Source organism: Alligator mississippiensis, chromosome 12 (assembly GCF_030867095.1).
Source record: "Alligator mississippiensis isolate rAllMis1 chromosome 12, rAllMis1, whole genome shotgun sequence".
Lineage (NCBI taxonomy): Eukaryota > Metazoa > Chordata > Crocodylia > Alligatoridae > Alligator > Alligator mississippiensis.
The window spans coordinates 14,484,128-14,504,164 of NC_081835.1; the positions used below are offsets into that span (position 1 = coordinate 14,484,128).

The 20,037-nt window shown below is 41.5% G+C and overlaps 1 protein-coding gene across 1 annotated transcript in view; it reads right to left on the reverse strand.

The window, feature by feature from the left end:
- Nucleotides 1-20,037, reverse strand: part of RAD18 (RAD18 E3 ubiquitin protein ligase) — a 121,592-nt gene that overhangs the window by 65,329 nt on the left and 36,226 nt on the right. Inside the window, exons 7-11 of the mRNA XM_019499785.2 lie at nucleotides 16,884-17,068; nucleotides 11,438-11,514; nucleotides 10,958-11,018; nucleotides 2,322-2,456; nucleotides 449-611 (exon numbers count right to left, since the gene is read on the reverse strand). Coding sequence (XP_019355330.1) covers nucleotides 449-611; nucleotides 2,322-2,456; nucleotides 10,958-11,018; nucleotides 11,438-11,514; nucleotides 16,884-17,068 — 621 coding nt within the window. The remainder of the gene's footprint in view (nucleotides 1-448; nucleotides 612-2,321; nucleotides 2,457-10,957; nucleotides 11,019-11,437; nucleotides 11,515-16,883; nucleotides 17,069-20,037) is intronic.

Below are 20,037 nucleotides of genomic sequence, written 5' to 3' on the forward strand. Positions count from 1 at the left end.
AATGTTTTTCTCCAAATGAAAGGAGAAGCAAGAGGGAGGGGAAAGACTGTACGATACAGTCTTATGGATGATGTTCCTTCCCATTACAAACAAAAGACCAGCTGCCCTCCAATTTATGATGTCACATAATCCTTGTGGCAGTTATTTACATGAGGATTAATATTCAGAAATTATTAAAATGTATTCCAGCTGGTCTTTAAAGCAGTTTAGCAGATGGAAACAAAGAGCAGAACTGACATGTGATCATAAACCATAGAGTAGGAACCACAGTTATAAACTCAGTTCTACCCTGAGCAATGTTGCAGGATTTCACTGACATCACAAGACTTGCCACGTTTCCTCTCATAGCTATGATAATATCAATCAGGAAGGCGAGAGCAAAGTGGGGGGGGGGGGGGGGACAGGGGAAGGGAAAGGAAGAGGGATTCATAAATTGTTAGTCACTAACCTGCTTGTTGATCCTGATGATTGTGAGAAGGCAGGAGAAAGGGATCGCTGGTCTTCAGCCAAATTATGGAACTCGATTCTCTCGCAATGAGAAGTTTCTGTTTTGGGTAGCTGGTCCATTACACAAATCAAAGCTGTACATTCTTCTTTAATATTTTCTTCCCCTGGCAGAAATATTACAAGATAAACACTCAGTAGAGAGTTAAATTTAACTTTTTACGGTTTTTCTGTTTGTTTCAGTAACTTGCAGCCAGCACATTTTTTTTTAAATCATGTTTCAAATACCAATTTCCTGTCTTTACCTGCCTGTGCCGAGACCTCTACTACTAGTGCAACAAATGGCCCAATTTCTTTTCTCACAATGGGACCACCATGAACCAGAGACCACAAAGAAAAAAACTGCCCCTATTATCTGTCTTAAACAGAATGCTGGAGAAAATGTAATGAGACTAAGTGTGTTCTAGCCTCCATTCATAAGAAAACTACTTTTTTTTTTTTTTCAATAGTGAATAGGCAAAACGTGGCAGCTCTGTTCCATAGTTCCCGATACAAATTCACCTTATAATCAAAATACATGACAATTTTACAGCTTGGAAGCTTTACAGCTCAAGCAATAGCATGGCTTTCAGTAAAACAAATGTGATGGTTTATTTGCTAATGCTGCTGAAAAGATAAAAATGTCAATCTACCAAGGGATTGCTTTTCTTTTTTTAAAGAAAGATACAACGTATCTAGAGAATGTGTGTGTCAAAAACCCAAATCAAATTATGTTTGATTAATATTTTGCCTACTGATGAACTCTTATCCTAGAAAATGGGTAGGCAACCTTTTCCAGGGGTGGGCTGGAATGACCCACTTCAATTCAGAGGTGAGCTGTCAGGTGCTAGGAAGCGCTCCCCTATATCACAGCCCCCGCACAAGTCAGAAGATATGCACACACTGCATAGCAAGCAGCAACAAAACAAATGAAACTGAACAAACCAATTGTAAAAGAGCTATAACAGCACCCACGGGCATTTCTCCGTTCTTATGGATAGTAGACAACATCCATGCACTGGATGTTGTTGCTACTCCATAAAACATGCTTGCTGAACAAGTTATAAACTGCAGTCATGGTATTTTCTCCTCTTTTTATGGAGAAAAACAAAACACAAAAAGAAATTAATCCAAAGGACAGAATATAGCATGGCCACACACTGTAGGAAGTGTTGCATTGGAAGCAACAATGTTTACTCCTTAATTCTATACTGCTCACCTCCCAATTAATACAAATATCTAATTCCTGGTCACCATCCACCTATCAAATTCACAATACATGCAAGCCAGGAACATCAGGTATATCAGCAACCATTGGCATATTTTAATAAGGTATAGACTGTCCTATGACAAACTGTCAATGATTTCAAAAGACCCTCCACTCTGTCCCCTTCCCCCCTTACTGTCAGGTGCAGCTCAGCTCAGGCTGGATTCCCTTCTGGGCACAGAGCACATGGAAAACAACTACATCCCCTGGCCAGCCAGTCATATGGTACTTCTTATGAACCAAGAGATGACACTTCAAGCCACACTCCAGACTTGTGGCAAAGGCCCTCCCCAGTAGACCCAGAGGTGCATGCGTACCACATCTTTCAAGCTGAGGAATCACTGGCTACAGAAGCTGGCATACCTTAACCACGTTGGCCTAAATGAGCGCCTAAACTCAGGACAGTCCTTGGAGTCTTATGCTTCAGGTTAAGTATGTGTTTGTAGACTTAAGTCATGGCCTACACGAACGCTGGGCAGTTAACCCTGTTTATACATTTTGGTCACTTAGAGAGATGACCTAATAGAGATCGGCATTTTTATTTTCATTTATATTAAATAGTATTGCTCACCTGTACCCGCTGGCTCTTCATCAACAGTTATGGTCTCTGTATCCTGTGTGGTCTCTATTTCCCTTTTACAAGCTCTCTTCCATCGGTTATTGACTTGATCCACTAAAAGCTGAAATTCACTTTTGTGTTTGTTTCCTAAAACACAATATTAAGCTCTTTCAGGAAAAAGAAATTGCTCACAGAAGTGTCAATCACCATGAAAAGGAAAGGGAAGAGTGAGGGCCCCTTGAGTAGAACAAATACAAAATGCCTAATAGAAAAATCACTTGCAATGCGCGCTACCCTAATGTTCAGCGTTCTATTTACAGGCCCATTTCCAATAGGCAGTATGCTCAACCCTTACCAAGACACAGAAGTGTTGACGGCACGTGACACAAAGGATAAAGTCTCTAAAATTTGAATGACATTTCATATATTCATCTTTTAAAATATGCATACACAATGCATTCTCTGGGTGGAATCCTGAACTCACTGAAGTCAATAGGCATCTTGCCATCAATTACAGTAACCTCAGAATTTCAGTACACCTCTAAATAATGTATTCTTTCGATCAGGTTGATACGCTCTTCAGGAATCAAATCTTACTGTATTTAAAAGATCCACCTTTTAGTCTTATTACTTTGAAGCTACTTCAGCAACTAGCTCTAAATTGCATTGCATGGAACACTGCTGGTTTACTGAGAGCTGGCCGATTACTTGACACCATCTGGCCGATTACTTAACACAGCAGGATAAAATAACAGTAGCAAAAGCTGTTCTTATATGTTGTTCCACTTTGGTTCCCGGAAGTGAATGGAGACCATTTAAAGAAGTACAAGTGGCCATCTGGTCTCTATTCTTCTTTATTTGCTTATTAGCAATATTTATAGCAATGATTTTGGTATTTAGATGCATTTTTCACAGTGAAATGGACTAAAATCTTCAGCACCTTCAGCACAGATCTCTGAACAGGCCAGAGGTAGAAGTTTTACCTATCTGCCATCTGGACAAGTGACATAGAGGTGATTACAGAATTGTTTTATAGCAAAAAATGAAAGAAAAAAAAAAAAGGAAAAAAATCTAAAAAAGGCAAGCTCAAGCTTTTTAAGATAGTGTTTTTTCTTTATTCTTAGAAGAAACATTATGCACAACATGGTACATCCTGTAGGCAAGTAGAAAAAGAACATTTAAAAGAAAAAACAATATCACTGGCATTTTGCTTTGCTAAAATTTCTCCTCTAGCTCCCTCCTCCTCCCCCCCACCACATTTTTTTAGAAGAAAAATGTGCTATGGAACAAAAACAGCTGTGAATTCGAAAGTGAGGTAAACTATGCAAGTGCATTAGAATTAAAGAACATTCGTTTCCTGCCCCCAACATTATATCTGCCAATTTTTCATAAATCTGCTAAATAATTTATCATGCTAATAGTTATCATTGCCATAATATTAGATAATACTGTTGAAGATTTTTTTCACCTAGGATTTTCTAGGATACTGCTCATTCATCAGACAGACATCATATCAGAGCAAGCGTAAAGATGATCAACTATGAAATGGAATACCAAATTTTTCACTTCCACGTAACTTGTAATTAAATAATCCAATCAGCTTGTGCAAAACTGGGTTGCTGTACAGTATATGGGACCAGGTGTGTGCCTCTGAAAATACAAGTAACCATTTCAAAACACAAAAATAGTATCAAAGCCAGGCTGAAAACCTGGCTTTCATGTCATACACATGGAACTTCTGGTCTAGGTTGGATGTTCTCAATCTTTTTGCCCTCCCACCCCCAAAATTAGCCTATATGAACATAGTAGTACATGTATATAAAAGCTATTTTTGGAAACGCTTTCTCATTTTAGTTTCTACGTTCCCTGAAAATGGAAAGATTTGGTAAGTGCAGTTCACACTTTGCATAGTTTTCATTGCTTTCAGACTTTAATTATCAAAAAAACCTGTAGATTACATACTATCTTCTGGGAGTAAAGAAAACAATTGTTTATCCTAAAAAAGTTAACCCTAGCAGAGTTTTTTGTACATGTAACTAAAGTAATATATGCAAGCAAGGCTACGAAAGATCAGTTCACTTCGGTAATGTTGAGATGACTCTATTGGAATTTAAGGGCAGGTTTAAGCTACAATGTTTTTTCAGCTAAAAAGTTTCTTTGAGGAGCTGGCTTGAAAAACAGATGCATCTTTCTTGGGTTCTGAGAAAAACAGAAATGTAATGACAGATCATGAAGAAGAAACATTCGATTGTTTCCCTTTTTTTTTTTAAATTAACTTGATCCCAGTATATTTCTGAAATGTTTATATGATGGAAGATCTGCTTTTAATGACATGAAAAAAATAAGTAACTCTCACATTCTACATTCTCGAGTACTCCGCAGGAACATGTCCAAACAGCTCATCCTCAGAGATTTTAGAAGGCCAAACAGCCCATTAAATAGAATGTGAACAGATGTATGAATTACATTACTTGATCACTATCCCAAATCCAAGAAACTGAAATATTTTCCAGTGCTTCATTTGACAAACATGGTTCTAAGAAACAATATAAAATAATGCTTTGCCTTCTGTCACTACCTCTTGAAACAGAGAAGTCCTGGTACTATTAGAAGTCCTGGTAAACAATTAGTAAGAGAGCAATAACCCAAAATAGTAATACTGACTGGTACTGCAAGTCAATAAATGAATTCTACTACAACTAAAAAAGATGCCTGGAAACATTTTTCTTTGTATATCCAGAGAAATATATATGCCTGCCGGTTGAACAGAACTGTGTTTATGTCACTGCTTTGCAAAATCTATTCACATGCAGCTCTGGCTGCGTGTGTGATGAAAAGGACTGAGGAAGCAGATCTAATCCGAATCCGCAGAACACACAAACAAACCCCTTCTAAGGGCCAGGTCCTCCACTGGTGCCAATCAACTCAGTGACATGACTTACCCATGAACCCATCTACCCTGAAAAATGTACTGAATTGCAAAGTAATTTGGACTCATCCCCGCAGCCTAGACTACATTACTAGACTGAATGTTCATACATCACTTACATAATCAGTCCACTAGCACAAATACTAAGAAAAACAAATTTCTGGCACAAAAGACAAGGTCTGGTGAATCCTGCAACTGTAAAATGAACTTCTGGTTCAGAAGATATAGAATCCCTGTTCCAAGACTTGATTTTCCACCCTTGCCCTAGAAATTCAGACACAGGTGTCTAACACCTACCGTTTATTTAGCACACTGTATGGAAAAAAATGCAATCATCCTCCTCCCCTCACCCTACTAAGATATTGGAGCATGCGAGTGTAGACAATACTGTCACCAATAAATGCCGTGTGCACGCGTGCAGCCAAGAATGAAGCTTGGAGAACAGCATCCAGCCAGTAAGTCTGGAGGGGCACAGGAGGCATAGGAGGGGGGCAGACAGAGACCCCCACAGTGAGGGACGGAGTGGGGTGGGGGCAGGGGCTGTCCAGCCAGGGCAGTGAATGCAACGCTGGGGCCGAGAGCAAGACAGAGCAGTGGGAGGCTCCCCGCTGCTGCGCGCACCCCAAGGGGAGGCATAGGGGGCGAGGATGGGCTGCCCGCTACAGGCTCAGAACCAGTGGCTGTGCCAGCCTCTTCCTGGTGTGGGGGCTGGGCCAGGGCAGGCTGAGCTGCACGGGGTGAGCACCAGCAGAGGCAGCACTAAGGGGAGGCTTGGGGGGCTGTAGCCCCCCCATAGCTACCCCTCCTAGCGCAGCTGCCAGTGCCTGCCCTGAGGCAGGCCGAGGCCCAGAAAATGGTGAGGAAATCATTTAAGATCAATAGAAAAAAGTATAAGTAACTAAATTGGTTCAGTATGAGATTATTTGGTATCTGCAAATTAGATCTTCTAGAACAATGCAATATTTAATGAGCACAATGAAAAGTACTGTACATTAAAATTAAAAGAACTTTCAGGATTAAAAAGACTTCCTTTAGATGTGTTTGTCTACAGAATGGAGAGTTTCTTTTTCAAATATACATCCTAGAACTCTTCCATCCTTTTAATTGAGAACACTTGTTCCCAAAGCTTCGAATTTCATAGATGAATTCATACTCATTCTTTTGACTTCTTTCTGCCATGAATTCCATAATAATCTGTATTTTTTTTGTATAAAAAATAAATATTCTCCTCTAATCTTACTTTTTATATAAACCATTGGGTTTTGGTTTGATTCAAACACTTAATATTTAATATTTTTTTAACTTTTAAAATTGCGTTTGAATTTTTTTTTTTTACTATTGAAACAGCACCAGCCAGTCTTGAAAAAACACATGATGGTATAACTTCACAGACTGCACAGCAGTGTTTTTACATCTGAGTAGTGGTTTGTTTGCCAGGATATTACTTTTTTTTCCCATTTAAATGCCCCAAAACACCAAGAACTTGCTACAGGTAAAGCAAGGTTTACAAGGGCGCTGTTAATGTCCTACAACTGGAATCCCTAACCTTAAATTTTTTCTCTTCTACGATTAAAAAGGTGCAGACATTAAAACTTGGATGATCACTGGAAATTGTTTTGGTATGAAGTGATTGACTACTGGAGTTTGCTTGAGTTTCCAAGCAGACTATAGGCAAAGCAAAACATTAGGGGTAGGAGGAAGGGTGGGGAGGGGGAGGGAGAAAAGTTACCAATATTTCAGGAAAAATAGTAATACAGTTCAAAAGCTACTCTACTTATGATGGGCCAAATACACAAAGGAGGAACAAAAAAATCAACTGTAAAAAAGGTTAGCCTTTCGTCAGCAATTCCTACAGCACTTTATTGGAAACAGCCTGGAAGCAAAGATTCTCCCAAGAGTGACAAGTCAGCAATAAAGGATTAGATTGACAGGACTGTGTATGGAGGTAGAAAAGAACTCTTAGGAATAAACACAAGATGGAGCAGAAAAGGTAAAAAGGAAGTGGAGAATAACTTCAGAAAAAAATAATAAGAAAGCAAATACCTCAGCCCTCCATCCAAAACAGAGCTAAATTACAGCACCTTCCTTTAGTTCCTCTAAACATACTATCTTTTAGGGCATCCATTTCTGCTATACTTGCTACAGCAGGATTTCTTACAAGCAGCTGGCAGGACAATTATTTGTTTTTCTTTTGTTTGTTATGCCAACATAATACACTGAAAGAAAAAAACAGCTTCTATTATTTAGAAAAAGTTTATATATAGGTGTGTATAAATATACACATGTATATATAGGGCTGTGCAAAGCTTCGGTCACTAATTTGATTCAGCAGAGATTCGACCCGATTCAGCGGCCAAATCTCTGAATCCGAATCAAATCAGGAGACCTTCTAATCTTTCTGAATTGAACAGGAACCCTCCGAATCAATTCGGAGAGATTTGATGATTTGGACACAGACACAGCTTTAAATGTTTTTTCTACATACCTCAAGGTACCAGGCAGCTTGTGAACGCTGAGATGCTGGGGCGGATGGAGCGTCCCACGGGAGGGTCCCCAGCACACACAGCGGCGGACCCAGAAGTGGACCAGAAGCACTTCCGGTCCACTCCCAGGTCCGCTGCAGAGTGTGCAGGGGACCTCCCTCTGCCTCCTGGGTTGGCAATAGGTGCCTCCTGGGTTTGGGGGGCAGGCATCCAGGGATCCCCCCCACAACTAATTGCTGAGCCAGGGGGACATGCCTGGGGGAGGGGAGTCCCCTGCATGCTTGGCAGCAGACCCAGAAGTGGACCAGAAGTACTTCTGGATACCCCCTGCCACCCCACACTCCTGTGGGACGCTCTATCCGCCCTATCTCACCATTCACAAGCTGCACCTGGTACCTCAAAAAACATTTAAAGCTGTATCTATGGCCGAATCGCTGATTCTCTAAATTAGCATCGAATCTTCAGATTCGGATTTGTCCAAATCAAATAGGGACAGTAATCTGAACCAACAAATCAAATCACTGTCCCCCAAATGGGGCCAAATCCAAATCAAATACGGCCTTCTTCGCACACCCCTAATATACATGTGTGTTTATATTTTTGTATACAGGGGTGTAGGCTGTAGCCGTGTTGGTCTAAGGACACAGATGTATGTCCTTATATGTATACATGCATTTTTGTGTACATACACGTGAACATTTCATCTGGCGATGTAATTTCAAATATAATTCACTGTTATTTATAAAAGCTCATCAAAGAAATGGGAGCAGGGTGTCTGTCCTATTCCCAAAATGGCTTAAAAAGCAAGCTTCAAACAGAAGCAATATTTGGTGGAGGATGGGAGGTATTGAGACTTGAATTCTGATTACAAATAAGGGCTGGAAAAAAGAAATTAACATTCTGATGGGTGTTAGCTGCCCAATGTAAGACGCACACTTAGAATAAGACAGATCCTAATGAGAGGTCCATCTTACTAGAGAAAATAATCACAGAGTTCAAACTGGCAGCCTCTCAGCAGAATGGGAGAGATCAAAACAAGAGATATGGCTCCTACTAAAAAACCCCACTTAAAACCAAAAGAAGAATAATCAGGATCAGACATGTGTTTGTGGTGGCAGATAGGGAGAGAAGTAGCTGGACAGCGCTTGGAAATTAGTTAAGAACTTGAGAAATATAGCACACAAGTAAAAATGGAAAAAAGTATTCCTGGCATAAGCTTACACAACATCTTTAAAAACAAAAATAGAGGCTATTTTGTGCAACACCTTGACAGTTGTAGTAGTATAATACTGCATAGTTGAGGAGTCTAACATATGCACCAGATCTTGTCCAAATCATTTTTAAATATGCACTAGAAACAGATGGGCTTACTTATCAGTTAATAGTGCAATGCGAAGCTAGACAAGAAAGGAAATGAAAAAGGAACTAGCCTTTGTAAATGTATACTCCTACAGGTGGCATTGGAGAATGCATTCAAAATAACCAACGTACAGCATGGGAAATAGCCTACACTTGTGAGGCCATAAAGCTTTCAGCTACTTCATTTCCCAACTTCCTTCTGTCTAAATCAGATGAACCTTCCCCTTCTGTCATGCTTTTTAAAAAGAGTTTTGAGAAATCATGTCCAGTCAATGGAAATAATCCATTTACTTTGACCAACTACTCTACCTCCAATCTTCTTTTTCGAAGAAGGTTTTTGGGCATGTAGTCAGGCAACACATGCCTGGAACTTTCAGCAGTCCTTAGTCTGCAAGCTTAGGTGTAAGCCTTGGTATGGTAGAGAAAATTAGTGGTCATTGCTAGGGTGACAATAATTTGTATCTGCATTGGATCTGCAGCTGGAACAAGGCTTTAATCTGCGTCTCAGCGAAAAGCTGCTGACCACAAGGCAAAATGGTGCATTAAAATAACCTTGCAGATGCTTAGGCAAGTAGTTTCTTTAACAATGGGAATGGTATGCAATATAAAATAAATCACTGGGCAAAAGAAAACAGGATGCGAACCAACAGCTATTGTTAGGAGATAAGGTAGAAGCCAGATCTTGGAGAGGCTGCTGAAGTCAGCAGAAAACTACAAAGAAGCAGTGGTTGACCGAGAGTAGCCAGATTAATGGCCTTACACTTGCGCTCTCAGCAAAGAGGCATGTAAATGAAGGAAATGCATAGGCAATTCTATGCTAATAAAGCAAACTGTAAACAGAGGCGGAGCTTGAGAAGGGAGGAGAAATGGGTGGAACAGAAGGAGGGACGAAGGTGGGGTGAATGTTAATGAACCTGAACTAAAGTGTATAGATGTGAAAAGAACTAATGTCTGTGGCTGCTCCCTGTGTTCGTAGACTGGGTGTCTGTGAGTGAGCTCACCTGAAGCTATCACCATTCTGAATAAAGCTGTTGCGACCAATGTGTGCAAGTAGCATTTGCTCTCCGTCTGCTCTGGCTAATGAGTATCAAGACCCATGAGTGATTGGATCGTCGTCTCCCTAGTCGTTGGGCGCCGCATGGAGTTGGGGTCTAACAGTCACATGGGAAGAACAGCAGGCATCTAAGATGGGTGTCTTCCATCTCAAGAATATTCCAAGTGCCTCTGAATATTTAAATTGCCACATATACATGTATGCACTCCACAAAAGTTACTGCCCCCACGTTTTAAGGCAGAATGGGAAGCAAGAAACAGATCTATTTGTCCGAGTTCACACAGGAAACCCTGTGGGAGAGTTTTTCCCAGGCAAAGGCTAGCAGCCTAGTCCACTGATTTTACTTCAATCAAACTGCTCATGGACATTAGTAGTTTCACAGTGAATCAGGTTGGAATAGCTCTTTTACTTTTCTTCTAAGGTACCGCAGAGAGCAGTACTGGGGTGCCTTAGCACTAGGGCCTTTCCAATGCAGAGGGCTACAGGAGTCTATTCTGACAGGTAGCCTTTACATGCACCAGGTTGTTGGGGCCTTTAAGAAGTTTAATGAAAGACTGTGGGTGGCAACATCTTCCAACTGAATTCTGCACCCTTCTCCTTCCTATCCAAGCAATGAGTTTAAGGAATGCTCAGTGCTTCAGGAAAACTGGATCTGAGAAGGCTAGATAGAGGATGGGAGTTTCTGGTGACCTCACATATCAAATGGAAGAAGACTGGCTTGTAATTTTAACATTAGTTTGTTTTTTATTATTTGTGTGACTGTCTAGAGCAAAGAGGAGGTGAATTAAAAAAAAAAGCAAAGCGAATAAATCATATTACTTACGATAACAGGAGTGAATCTCATCTATTTCCTTTTCTGTCTGGTCCTTTGTAAAAGTCAAGCTCTACAAAAATCATACAAATGTTTTATTTATCATGGGAAAAATGAAGATAAAGCTGTTTTCCTTAAAGGCAAGGGGCTAATAAGAGAAGAGAAGAGAAACTATTACTCTTATTTACTGCCCACTCTGTAAGATATGATGTCAGAGGAGATAATTTCTTCCCATCAGCTTGGATCATCTCACCCATTACCATTAAATGCACCTGGGCTGTTTAAGTGCTTTTGACAAGAAAAATGAGAGAACAGGAAAAACAAATGACTTGCACCCAATGTGCCCCTGCTTTGGTCTTATGATAGGTTCAAGGTCAGGACAGTATCTCTGAATTGCTTCATAAAATCCCCTGAACATTTCTATTGCAATTATATGCACTAGCGCTTAGTGTTTGATCTGTAATTCTTATGGAACAAAGATCGCCAACTTACGTTTTCACCAGTTTTACTAAATTCAAGTTGAGCCCGAATCTTCTCATTGTTTTCAAGTTCTTTAATTATTTCTGCCACTGTAAAAATACACAAGCATTGGAAACATTATATACTTATCAATTAGGATAAAGGCTAAAACAGCGTTGAAAGGAATTATCATGAAGCAAAATGACATGAGACCAAATGCATTAGCCTTGTGAGACTGAAATCCAGACGCGAGTCCCAAGTGGAAACAAGATTAAAGGTCCCGTCTCAGTGCCCAGCAGACATATGAACACTGTGAAACCACTCACTATATATACCGATATTACTAAAGTGTTGCAGCCTGGGCACAGGATACAGAGACAGGACACAAAGTAGGCCATGGATCTTGACAGAACTGGCATGGGGAAAGTACTACAGTGCCTTCCTACACGTGGCTCCCAGCCAGTCCCAGGCTACCAACCTCTTATTCCCCAAGCAGGAAACTCAAGGAAAATATTTTTTTTCCCAAATCAGATTTTGGCAAGTGCTCGGCAGCAGACCGGAAGTACTTCCGGCCCACACGGGGGACCTCCCCACGCCTGTCCGTCTCAGCAATCAGCCGCAGGGGGACCCCAGGTGCACCCCCCGACCCAGGAGGTGCCAGTCGCCAAGTCGGGGGGGCGAGGGAGGGTCCCCTACATGCTCCGCAGCAGACCCGGAAGTGGATCAGAAGTGCTTCTGGTCCACTTCTGGGTCTGCTGCCAAGCGCACTGGGGACCACCCGGTCTCCTGTGGGACGCCCCATCCGCCCCAGCATCTCAGCGTTGACGAGCCGCCTGGTACCTTGAGGTATGTAGAAAAAACATTTAAAGCTATGTCTATGTTCAAATCATCAAATCACTCCGAATCTCTCCAATTTGATTTGGCGGGTTCCAATTTGGTTCAGAGAGATTAAAGGGGCTCCTGATTTGATTCAGATTCGGCTGCCAAACTGGGCCGAATCTCCACCAAATCAAATCAACAGCCAAAGCTTCGCGCAGATCTACAACTCATACTCCCTTGCTCTGGGCTACAACCACTGGTGTACCTTAGCGATGCTATTCCAATGGCTACTTGGACTCAGGCAGACTTTTGACTTTGGACTTGACATGAAGTTCTATCAACAGAAAATTGCCATGTAATGTAATTACCGTGTCCTATAAATATGATAAAACATTATTCTCAGGAAATACAGCCTAAGTGGCTTCTGGCACACTTAAAAGTTACATCCTTTAATCTTGTAATCTTGAGTCAGTCGTAATAGTTTTGCTTTTTATTTTAGACCAGCATTTCTGAACCTTCTTAGACCTGGGGCACCCTTTGATAGACTCAAAGCACCCTTTGAAAAATGCCAGGTCTTAGGTTTCACTTGTTTTTTTTATTACAAAAAAACAGAGCAATACTTCTGTTGCAAATAACTCAGAAAGACCACAAGTCAGAATGTTTTTAATACTGCAGTTTCCTGTTGAAAATCTGTTTATGAGACTCATAGAATCATAGAAAATTAGGGTTGGAAGAGACCTCAGGTCATCTAGTCCAACCCACTGCTCAGGACCAGGATGATTCCAGCCACAGCTTTGTTAAGACAGACCTTAAAAACCTCCAAGGCTGGAGATTCCACCACCTCTCTAGCTAACTTGTTCCAGTGTTTCACCACTCCTCTAGGGAGAAAGTTTTTCCTAATATCCAACTTAAGACTCCCTTGCTGCAATTTAAGACCATTGCTCCATGTTCTGTCATCTGTCACCATTGTGAACAGTCAACCTCATCCTATCTGGAACCCCCCTTAAGGTAGTTAAAGGCTGCTATCAAATCCCATCTCAGTCTTCTCTTCTCCAGACTAAATAAACCCAGTTCCCTCAGCCTCTCCTCATAAGTCATGTTTCCCCAGCCCCTGAACCACTTTGGTTGCTCCCCATTGGAATCTCTCCAATTTGTCCACATCCTTTCTGTAGTAGGGGGGCCCAAACTGGGCACAGTACTCCAGATCTGGCCTCACCAGTGCAGAATAGAGGGGAATAATTACTTCCTTCTATCTGCTGGCAGTGCTCCTACCAATGCAGCCCAGTATGCTGTTAGCCTTCTTGGCAACCAGGACACACTGCTGATTCATATCCATCCTATTGTCCATTGTAACCCCCAGGTCCTTTTCTGCAGAGCTGCTGCTTAGCCACTTGGTCCCAAGCCTGTAGGGGTGCATAGGATTCTTCCATCCTAAGTGCAGGACTTTGCACTTGTCCTTATTGAACCTCATGACATTTCTTTTGGTCCAATCCTCCAATTTGTCGAGGTCACTCTGAATCCTAGCCCTATCCTCCAGTGTATCTATTACACCCCCTACCCCCAGCTTGGTGTCATCCGCAAACTTGCTTACAGTCCACTCCATCCCATCTTCCAAGATTGTTAATGAAGATATTGACCAAAACCAGCCCCAGGACTGACCCATTGGGCACTCCATTTGATACTGGCCACCAGTTAATCATTGAGTCATTGATCACTACCCGTTGAGCCCAACAATCCAGCCAGCTTTCTATCCACCTTACAGTCCATTCATCCAAGCCATACCTCCTCAGCTTGCTTGCAAGAATGCTGTGGGAGACCGCAGAATAAGCCTTGCTAAAATCAAGGTATATCACATCCTTTCACATGCTTTCCCTGCATCCACAGAGCAGTTCTTATCATAGAAGGCAATCAGGTTGGTCAGGCATGACTTGCCCTTAGCGAATCCATGCTGACTGCTCCTAATTACCTCCTCCTCCAAGTGCTTACAAATGGATTCTTCGAGGCCCTGCCCCATGATATTTCTGGGGACTGAAGTGAAGCTGGCTGGTCTGTAGCCCCCTGGATCTTCCTTCTTCCCTTTCTTAAATATGGGCACTATATTTTGCCCTTTTCCAATCGTCCAGAACCTCTTCCGATTGCCACAAGTTTTCAAAGATAATAGCCAGTGGCTCTGCAATCACATCAGCCAACTCTCTCAGCACCCTGGATGCATTGCATCTGTCCCCATGGACTTGTACACATCCAGCTGTTCTAAATAGTCTCTGACCACTTCTTTCACCACTGAGGGCTGCTCATCTTCTCCCCAAACTGTACTGCTGGGTTCAGTAGTCTGGGAGCCAACCCTGCCTTAAGGACCAAGGTAAAAAAGGCATTGGGCACTTCAGCCTTTTCCTAATCAACTGTCACTAGGTTGCCTGCCCCATTCAGTAAGGGTCCCACACTTTCCCTGACCTTCCTCTTGTTGCTAAAGACTCATGTTGGACACCTAACATTGCAACCCCATGGCACTCTTGAAAGGATCTTAAGGAACACAGGCCACAGACCCCTAACTGAGAAAAAATTATCTCTAGTTTTCTAACTGACCCTTGAGAAGCCACTCTAGCTCTGCACTGCAGTGTCACATAAGACTAGGTGACATCTGTACATCAGTTTTGAATCTAATGAGTAGTACTGTCTTGTGCACAAGATCTCGGGTTGACGTTCAACATTTTTCCCCTAAATATTTTGGCAGTTGGTGCTATGCTAAAAGATTAGTGTAAAATAAATTTCTATTCAATAAATACTTAGCCTCAGCCTTTACTACACCTTGGACAGATTCACTGTCATGATACCCTCACTTAATTTGCACCATAGTAAAGTTTGTTATATAGTATCCAAAAGGCGCCCTGTCTATCTGATCTTTTGAGAGCAAAGCTCCAAATTAATTGGGCACTTTACAACTAACAGCCCTCAGTTCCTTCCACACCACTGCCAATGCCGGACTGACATTCAGGCATCTGGTAGCTGCTCTTACAGAATTGACTACGATACATCATTAAGTGTAAAACTCAACGTTCAATCCACTTTCAGTCATTTATATTGACAACAAAAATATCCACTTATCACTAACAACTTTTGGAAGAAACAATTAAACCTAATGCTTCAGAGTTTAAGTCTCTCTCCAAATACTAGGGATAGTATATCCCACCTCTACCTAGTGGGAATCTCATCCTAGCCAGTCCCAGGAACAGGATCCTTGACTCGATGAACAACAAGTCTGATCCAAATGGTCAGCTCCTATGCTCCTGCTACTGGAACTGGGAAGACAGCAAGCTCAATTCTTAAACCAGATATTACCAGCTTTATGGGCCTTTCCTGTACTTAATATAATAGGCCAGGAAGTTTCCTAGATCACAGTACTATAACCACTCCATGACCACAGTTATCAGGGTGTCTTCTGTTATTTGGGAATTCCTCTGGTGAGAATCAGAAGATTGCCCAACAAACATCTTAAGTAGATTCAACTGTATAAATTATAATAATAAAAAATAAAAATAAATCCAATTGAGGATTATTTTATTTTTATGATTAAAAGTGACTAGCAAGGAATGGGTCTCCCAAAAAGCATAAGAATTCAGGCCTTATAAACCACAACATAAAGAGATTAGCTATGACAGTTATCTTTGGAACTTGAAGGATACCAAATCCTTTCCTTATCAATGTGCCAATTTTTTCTTTATATTTCAAAATATATGAGTAGCTTCTTGCCCATAGGAGCTAGTCAGAATAAAGAATGGCTCCACTGCTTAAAAAGAGAGCCAGCAGAAATCTTTGAGTCAACATGCCCTTGCCGAGAAAAGTACTTGGCTGTCCTTCATTCTTCGTGTCCTATGGATGGCGTTTTCTAAAGAGAATGCAACCCACACACAAACAGTAGTTTGTTGTTTAAAGAAGTGTATAGTATAATTATATTAGATGTAAAAACAAGTTCCAAAACAAAGACAATTATTTAGAGGTATCTATAGCTATAGTTTAATTATAGTAAAGTGCTGCCACACACCTACATTGATGGAAAAAGTCTAGGCAGCGCTACATTTTCTTATTCATTAATTTTACATGCTACATTTCATCTCTTGCTTATAAATCTAGTAAATCCAAAAATATATCCAAAATGCTGAAAAATACAGTCCAAGTAATTATTCATGCAATTACCTGGCATTTTTAAAAACCTTCAGTATTTCCTAATGATGAGCCAGAAACTTGAATTTGGAGGTAGAATCATTCACAGACAAGATCAGTACTGTCACACAACATTTGTGTCGTATTTCATAAACAAGGAATCGATGGAGGATTTCAGCTCAGTGGAAGAAGAGGGATTTTTTTTGGTGGGGGGATGGGGAAGAGGTGGGGAAGGGGTTGCTGTTTTTAAAGTAGTTAAGTGATAAATTATTTCGGTACTGGATGTTCTCACAGCACAGATGCATATTTCTGGGCTTCCCTAGTTTTTCTCTGCTTTATAGTTTCACAGATCATAGTTAATACGATTAAAGAAAATTTCACCCAAACCTGCGTTCTGCCAAAATGTTCCAAGCTGTCTCACTCCCACCTCACAAATTGTTCAAAAGAGGAACTCACTTTTTAGGAAATGCCAACAGCTCTGTCATAAGCTCAATTATCTTACCTGGTTTAGGATTTAAAGAATCACACTGAGCATTGTACACATGCACAAATTCCTGATGCCGTTTAACAAGCTGTCGCCTGGTTCCTTGGATAGACAGCCCATGTTCCTTTAACTTCTTCTTCAAATCCCGATCAGAAAGTAAGTTGTAAACAACCTTAGGCAAGGGTTTCCTTTTGTGACCAGAACTGCAGGGATGGAGCAGGGAAACAAACACAACAACAAAAATTAAAGGCCAGGAAATTCTTTCTTCTCTACAGGAAAATCAATGACTACAGAGCTTTCCACTCACTTTATAGTACAATATAAATATTGTACTATAAAGTACTGAGAAGAAACTTTTCACCCACCACTGAAATGCAGTCAACTCTGTTAAGACAAAATGTAGAAAAGCAAAATACAACTGTCCTAGTTTGAATTTGTTTGGCAAGCCAGAGTGAACCCATTATCTCCTGTAATAAGCACCACAAAAGCTTGAATAGCCACAGTAAGCAAACGCTTCTTCTCAGTCAATGGCAGTGCTAGTATACAAGTAAATCAGGTATAGGTTCAGCACAGACTCACAAGGATATGGACCATCTCCTTTATTACCAGAAATAGTTCTTGATGTGCCTTCGTTTCCCACTGAAATGCCAGTCAGACATTAATCTGCTTAAAGATTCTTACAAGGTTGCAACTCAAGATTTGTCTCAACAAACTTTCCAGTTCCTTGGAAGAAATGCTTTGAGAAAAAAAAAAACACAGCCAGGGAACTATCCTGAAAACGCGTATGTAGATGCCACCTGATAAAAACATGTCAATAATGCAAGATGCTATATTATGAAAGTGAACAGGCACTCTCAAAAGAGCTGTGTACTAAAAAGGACTCTACTTCCTGACCTTGCTTAATGTCAAGTAAGAACATGAAGCCAGGCTCTCTATAGCAGCACATGAAAAAATTACTTAACAGGATGCTGCAATAGCAAATGGAAGGCTCAGCATCACAACTTTTATCATCCTGAACAAGCATGGCAGTATTATGCACAATTATAGTATTCTAGGAAAGTCCAAGTATATATGTAGGTCTCCAACTGGTAAAAATGAACCAAATACAATCAGCACAGGTACAGAAACTCATGTAATACTTAGTTAATCTCCAATTTATATAATCTTTTACTAGTTATAAAAGATCAACACAGTTACTGATGCTTTGCATTTGTGAAGTAGACTATAATAATCTCCTTGTAGAAATTCAAGAGTAGATCTCTGCATTAATCAGGTTAAAACAGGTGCGGGCAAAATATATCCCACAGGCTGGATCCAGCCAGCCAACAGATTCAATCCGGCCCATGGGTAGATGGCCGCCAACTCACTGGATCTGGCCCAAGGTGGCCCAGTAGCTCCATCTACCATGTGGTGCTGGGTGGGCAGGTGGGACTGCTTCCACACAGCAGCATTAGGCATCAACTAATGTTCCATCAGTGAGCCTGGGTGGAGCTTCCACCACCATGGGCAGGAAGCAGTATCAGCTGATCTGCCACCCACCCAGCACAGTGGAAGCTCCTGCCCGGAGCCCCGACCTGGAACCTGCTGATGGCATCAGCCGTGGACCCAGGCAGGAGCTTCTGCCATGCTGGGCAAGCGGCAGCATCTCTCCCTCTCTCTCCCTCTCCTTCACTTCCTCCAGAACTGGGTAGAAGCTACAGTTCGCCAGGAGCCCCGATGCTCAGCTGTGGCCCCAGGCAGGAGCTTCTGCTACACCAGGCGGAGATCAGTGTCAGCCATGACACTGTCAGTAGGTTTCACGTTGGGGCTCCAGAACCTGCTGGCTGTATCCACAGCCGACAGTGATGCCCACCTAGCATGGCAGAAGCTCTGCCTGAGTCCACAGCTGAGCACGGGGGTTCCTGGTGAACTACAGCTTTGGCCGGGTTCACGGTGGGGGGTGGGGAAGGGGACATGAGGAAGAGAAGGAGGAGGAGAGAGACAGCAGGTCAGCTGTGGACGCCACTGGCAGCTTCTGCAGAGTGACAGAGATGGATGTGGCCCTCAACAAGTACTCAAAACTCATTAAGTGCCCTTCAGCCAAAATAACTGCCCATCCCTGGACTAACAGCTTTCTAATTCTAGAAAAAAAGATAGCATACTTTTTATTTGACATGTATATTCCCTAGTCACTTTAAGCTCGCCACACTGAAAATAATCTTACTTTACCACAAGAGAGGCTTTAATGAAAATCCTAATTAATTATTTTTCCTATAACCACTCTACCACAGCTAGCAGAAATATGCATTGTCTCACAATTATTTTCAGGAAAAGAGTTATTAAAAATTTTACTAAGGAATGTCATTTTTCCACTGAATGTTGAAAGTTTTTTAAAACTCTTACAGAACTTTTCGTTCTTATAGGTAGCATGATCCAGCAGACAGGGCACATCTACACATGTGATTTAACGCACAGTAGACTATTTTACTGCTCATTAAAGTGTCATGTAAAAAATGGTGACATTATGCTAATGCGCAGTAAAATAAGTCTACTGCGCATTATCACTAAAAAAGCATGTAAATGTGCTACTGCACATTATCACAGCCAAATGTGCATTAATTTAGTACCTCACATTGGAAGCCGCCTATACACGAGTGTGGAGGCTGCTCCAACATGCTGTAATTATAGCATGTTGGAGCAGACTCAATTAATCAAGTCTGCTGAACCATGGCAATTACTGGGCTCCAGCAGCCTCCTGCGTCTCATGTATCAGCATCACCGCGCTTAAAAATGGCAGTGGGGGCAGCTGAACTAAAGCTCATTGACCAAAGCTTAGTTCAAGTGCCCCCACCACCATTTTTAAGCGTGGGATGCTGATATACGATCCGCTTTCTGAGTCACTCTAAAGTGCTGCCCTCCCTACTCCCCCACCTCCACAGCACGTGCAAAAGTAACCAGACGTACTAAATTTAATGCGCATTAGAAAAGGCATTAATGTACGTGTAGACGCACCCACTGAAAATAAGCTTGTAAGCAACAGAACCCAGCTACCCCAATTTTAGAATTCAGCAGGTGTTGTTTCAGCTCTAAGAGACTTTGCAGGCTCAGTAAACCTGTGCTTGTTTACCTATGTTACAATTAATCTCTAATGTAAAATGTAGAACTAAATTAGCAGCTCCACTAAAATGTTAGT